At 49.8% G+C, this 5,426-nt stretch overlaps 1 protein-coding gene across 1 annotated transcript; it reads right to left on the minus strand.

Annotated features, from left to right (window-relative positions):
• LOC104936096 (activating molecule in BECN1-regulated autophagy protein 1) lies at positions 1–5,397 on the minus strand. Its single transcript, XM_027275825.1, has 7 exons — positions 5,211–5,397; positions 4,422–4,576; positions 2,976–3,115; positions 2,138–2,242; positions 1,844–2,061; positions 1,626–1,757; positions 1–816 (listed from the first exon to the last, which is right to left on the minus strand). Exons 1-7 carry the CDS (start codon positions 5,230–5,232, stop codon positions 281–283), a joined length of 1,308 nt encoding a protein of 435 aa, XP_027131626.1. The 5' UTR covers positions 5,233–5,397; the 3' UTR covers positions 1–280.
• Between the last annotated feature and the right edge of the window lie 29 nt (positions 5,398–5,426).

Consider the following 5,426-nt stretch of genomic DNA (forward strand, 5'->3'; position numbering starts at 1 on the left):
CCCCCCCCACCTCCCTCATGGCACTGTGATGCCTCCGTTCAGGTCGAAGCCCTTTCTGACAATAATGATGGCGGCTCAGCTTCAGTCTGGTTAAGTGCAGAGGAAGTGCACGCCGACGCCGCACCGGGGGGGGGGGGGTTTCCTTGCGTCCCTTCGTTTCCAGTTGGGAGACCCCAAGCGAGTCAAAGCAGCACCCATTCTGTGAGTTAAGGCTTCGAGGAGCGCCCTCTGCTGGACCCGGCAACCGTCGACGCTCGGCTTCTCTTGGCCAATAGGAGAACTACCTGCTGTACGGGTTGCCGGAGTAACTGTTGGGGGGGGCAACCCCGCCACCACCACCAGGGAGGGGGAGGGGGCTGTGAGAGGAGGAGGAGGAAGAGGGGGAAGACAACAGCAGGGAGGAAGAGGAGGGGCCCGGCAGGGAGTCCTCGTCTGTCCGACCCCCGTCAAACACGTCATCCATGTCCAGAGACAGGCCCGAGGGCGGCGGGCCCGACAGAACCGGGGGGCCCCACACGGGAGCGAGTGGTTCAGCCGGGCTGGAAGCTTGGGGAGGGGCGTAGGTCTGAGGCCCTGAGGTGGAGGGGGTGGCCCCGGCGGCAGTGGTCCCAGTTGGGTCAGCCATGGGCCTGGAGGCGCCGGTCTGGGAGCCGCGGTGGATGCGGTGACTGACGATGATGTTGTTTCCAAAGCCGCCCATGGACGCCATGGTGGTGCTCTGCTCCCGCTGCACCACCGCCGTCATCCCACCCTCCGCGATCAGCCGGCGGATCCTCGCCAGAGCGTCCTCGCCAGAACCAAACTCTGCCGACTCTGCTGGACCGAGACAACACGAACACTCAGAACCACAGACTTTTATTTTGAAGAGGCTATATCCTGTTTGAAACCTTTTAGAACTACAGGTCCCATGATGATTTGGAGACTGTAAACAGGAAGTACAATGTCACAGTGAGTTAGCAGTTAGCTGGTTTAGCTGTTAGCTGGTTTAGCTGGTTTAACAGTTAGCTGGTTTAGCTGTTAGCTGGTTTAACAGTTAGCTGTTAGCTGGTTTAGCTGTTAGCTGGTTTAACTGTTAGCTGGTTTAGCTGTTAGCTGGTTTAACTGTTAGCTGGTTTAACTGTTAGCTGGTTTAGCAGTTAGCTGGTTTAACTGTTAGCAGTTAGCTGGTTTAGCTGTTAGCTGGTTTAGCTGTTAGCTGGTTTAGCTGTTAGCTGGTTTAACAGTTAGCTGGTTTAACAGTTAGCTGGTTTAGCAGTTAGCTGGTTTAGCTGTTAGCAGTTAGCTGGTTTAGCATTTAGCTGGTTTAGCTGTTAGCAGTTAGCTGGTTTAACATTTAGCTGGTTTAACTGTTAGCTGGTTTAACTGTTAGCTGGTTTAGCTGTTAGCTGGTTTAACTGTTAGCTGGTTTAACTGTTAGCTGGTTTAGCTGTTAGCTTACGCCTCTCTGCAGACACAGATTAGCCCCGCCTCTTCCTGTTCCTGTCTCTCTGCAGACACAGATTAGCCCCGCCTCTTCCTGTTCCTGTCTCTCTGCAGACACAGATTAGCCCCGCCTCTTCCTGTTCCTGTCTCTGACCTGTCACTAACATCACTCAGAGTTCAGAGAGGTTAAAGTGGACCGGTACCGGTGCTCGCTGTGGACGTGTTGGGCTCGGCTGCAGCACCACCCTGCACGCCGTCCTGAGCTCTGCTGGTCTGAGACGTCTCGGGCGGTCCTGGAGCCGACCCACTCGTGGACGGAGTCTCAGGAGGGACATCTGAGGAGAGACAGAGACCGTGATGAACCTCAACAACAAGCCGACCAATCAGGATTGATTGCTGCAGGAAACGATGATCAGCTGACTGTGTAATGAAGGATCTGATTGGTCAGTACTCAGTGCTGGCTGTGACACGCCGGGCTCTGATAGGTCCCGCTCCGTTTGGGTCTCTGCGTTCTGCAGCTGGATGATTGGCGTCTGAGTGCCCTGTGATGTCACTGAAGGGGCGGGGTGTCGGGGCTGAAGACCAATCGCGTTCATCAAACCCATGTCTCGGTCCAGTCTCCATCCGGAGCGGTTCGGCCTGAAACAAACACACCTGTCACCTTCACGTCCAATGAAACGCTGCCAGAGTGGACAGCTTCCTGTCTGAGTCTCACCCTGGTCTGTCAGAACTTCGGGTCCGGCTGGTTCCGCTGTTGTTGACAGAGAACAGAGGTTCACTGCTTGACTCTGCAGGGCTCTCACCATCACTCCGATAGAACCTGCACACACACACACACATACGCACACACACACACACACACACACACACTCGTTAACCTCATTAATTGAGGAAGTCCTCGGAGCAGAGGAGGATTTCTTCGTGGAATCGTTGAGACAAAAACCTCGTTAAGCTCTAATTGACCTCCTCCAATTAACGACCTTCCTGTTCACAGTGACCATTAAGATAATGTCATCAGTCCACATCGGTCCACATGAGTCCATGTCAGAGCCCAGACCAGCTGGAGTCCAACCAGCACAGAGACATGGCAGAACTTTTTACAGAACCAGCAGAACCACCCAGCCCGGCCCGATCTTTAATTCTCTGTTTGGGGTCATGGTGTGACATCATCAATCAGCTGTTCAAGCACAGAACCAATCAGACGATCGACCAACAATCAATGTTCAATCATGTTTTTTTCTCTCAGGAACTGTTAACGATGTTTTTCTCATTAAACTCATTAAAGCTGAAAACTACAGCTCGTCATCATCATCACCATGACAACCACCATCATCACCATCAGTGATAAAAATAACTGACATGGAGGCGTTCTGAGCGTTCTCTGAGCGTTCTCTGGGCGTTCTCTGGGCGTTCTCTGGATAACTCTTTGTGCGACTGATCCAAAATTTAAAGCTCAGATTAAATCCACTATCGGACCCAAAGCTGAACTAAACCTAATGACTCTGACATGGTTCTGGTCTGGACCCCGTGGTTTTGGTTTCCAGGAGACTCACACGGGCCGGCAGATCACCAGGTCCCCCTTGTTGGTTCCGTAAGCCAGGCCCATCCCCGGATCAGGGAGCCAGCGGGCAGAGTTGATGCTGACGTGGCGGCGCTGGTCCGGAGCCATCGGGTAGACCACGTTAAAGACCATCTGAAACAGAACCGACAGGATGATGGTGAGCGTTTCCATGGCAACGACCTCAGTGTGATGTCACACAGTGACATCATGTAATCACTCGTGAATTATTCATGAGCGTAAATCAGCTGATCTTTGATTCTGTGTGTCTGGAACTGAAAAACTGAACCATGACTCGATTTATTAAAACTCTGGATACTTTGATGATTTCAACGTTCGTCTCTGATTTGATGTTTTCAGACTTGATTACTCGTTATGATTAGGGATGGGAATCGAGAACCGGTTCTTGTTGAGAACCGGTTCCGTGTGTTTCAATTCCATGGAATCGTTTGGCAGTTCATCTAACGATTCTCTTATCGATTCCAGAAAGCACGAATCACATTGCGTAACTTTCGCCAGAAATTACGCACACTCGATTCCAGCGAGCACGACTAAATACGTCACGTAACTTACGCAAGTTTGTCACGTGCATCAGTAGTAACAATGTCACCACTCGTTCAAACGCTCCAAAGTTTGGCTGCATTTCACCAAAACAGACGTCAACAGGGCGACTTGCAATCATCGCAAAGTGGAGATAACAGCGTCGGGAGGGAACACGACCAACATGCAGAAACATTTGTGCAGACAACATGTAATATTTTGAAATGAATGTCGTGTTTTTGACACGCTGCAGACTGGAGATGAATCTCAACCTAGCAGCAGCAGCAGCAGCAGCAGCAGCAGCAGCAGCAGCCAGGCTGTGACCTCTGACCTCTGTGGTTACTACAGAAGGTAAAAGGAAACAGCTTCTTCCCTATTGAATCTGCCCAAACATGATCACCCTGGACTTGCACAGCTCTTCATACTCTGTTTAAAAAACACACATACATCTGTACTGTATAGTTAGCCATCTTGTACAGTATTGTAATACATCTGAATATTAGTTTAGTCACATCTGTATCTTGCACTCTGTTAATTTATTAATTACACTACCTGTACATGATGCTCCCATTAGTTATTTGTATATAATCTGCCCACATTGTTTATCTGCACATACTCTGCACATAGCTACACACTGTACTGTAAATACTGCATTTAGCTGCATCTATTGCACTTCTGATTAGATGCTAAACTGCATTTGGTTGCCTTGTATTTATACATGTGGAATGACAATAAAGTTGAATCTAATCTAAATACCACACTGCCTACCATGTCAGCGCCATGTGCTTCTTTGTGAAACATGCTATAACAGTCACATTAACCGAACGCCTTCTGCATTACATTCAGAAGACGACCATGACCATGATGTTTACTCCTTATGTTTCATGTTCTGCCGCCTCACCCTGATGGACGTCTCTCCTCCGTGAGGCTGCTGCAGACGGAACACTTGCGCCACCATGTGGTCGGTGGTGGGATGCAGCAGGATCCTGCGAGAGGCCAGGCCGACCATGACGTAGCAGCCCATCGGAGACAAGCTGACGGAGATCGCATTCGGACCTGTGACGGGCGAGAAGAATTCTGTGACTCAGGACACATTTGGTTCTGGTGTGTTTGGATCATGTTTGTTTGGTTCTGGTGTGTTTGGATCATGTTTGTTTGGTCTGGGGTGTTTTGGATGATGTGTGTGGTCGGGTTGGTTGTCTGTTTTTTCTGGTGTGTTTGGAACATTTTGGTTTGGCGTGTGTTTGGATCTGCATTTTTTTGGGTCTGGTGTGTTTGATCATGTTAGTTTGGGTTTCTCGGTGTGTTTGATCAGTTTGTGTTGGTTCTGGTGTGTTTGGATCATTGGTCCATGGTGTTTGGGTGTTCTGGGTGTTGGATGAATGTTTGTTTGGTTCGGTGTGTTGTGATCAGACTTTTGGTTCTGGTTCATGGTTGTTTGGAGTCATGTTTTGTTCTGGTGGTATTGGTGGATCAGTGTGTTTGGTTCGGGTGGGTTTTTGGATCAGTTTGGTTTCTGATGGGTTTTGGATCATGTTTGTTTGGTTCTGGTGTGTTTGGATCATGTTTTTTGGTTCTGGTGTGTTTGGATCATGTTTGTTTGGTTCTGGTGTGTTTGGATCGTGTTTGTTTGGTTCTGGTGTGTTTGGATCATGTTTTGGTTCTGGTGTGTTTGGATCATGCCCTGTACCGAATCTCTTGGTGTACAGCATCTCTCCCAGGTTGTGCGGGGCGAGCGAGTAGATGGCGAGGATGCCTTCGTCAGGAAAACCCCGCTGACTGCTGGGAATGAAGACCGCCAACAGCTGACCGTCTGCTGAGATGTCACAGCTCGCATCATTGTAGATCTTACAGTTTGGAACCAGGACGTTTACAGAGGCTGGAGAGAGAGAGAGAGAGAGACAGA

This window comes from Larimichthys crocea, unplaced genomic scaffold (genome assembly GCF_000972845.2).
Source record: "Larimichthys crocea isolate SSNF unplaced genomic scaffold, L_crocea_2.0 scaffold214, whole genome shotgun sequence".
Lineage (NCBI taxonomy): Eukaryota > Metazoa > Chordata > Actinopteri > Sciaenidae > Larimichthys > Larimichthys crocea.

Bases quoted from the DNA above. Each gene is read 5' to 3' on its own strand.
- LOC104936096 (XM_027275825.1), bottom strand. From the start codon at position 5,232: ATGCTGTACACCAAGAGATTCG. The intron at 4,577-5,210 runs GTACAGGGCATG...CGCCCGTCACAG, and splicing joins GCTGTACACCAAGAGATTCG to GTCCGAATGCGATCTCCGTC. The intron at 2,243-2,975 runs GTGAGTCTCCTG...GTGTGTGTGCAG, and splicing joins CTGGTGATCTGCCGGCCCGT to GTTCTATCGGAGTGATGGTG.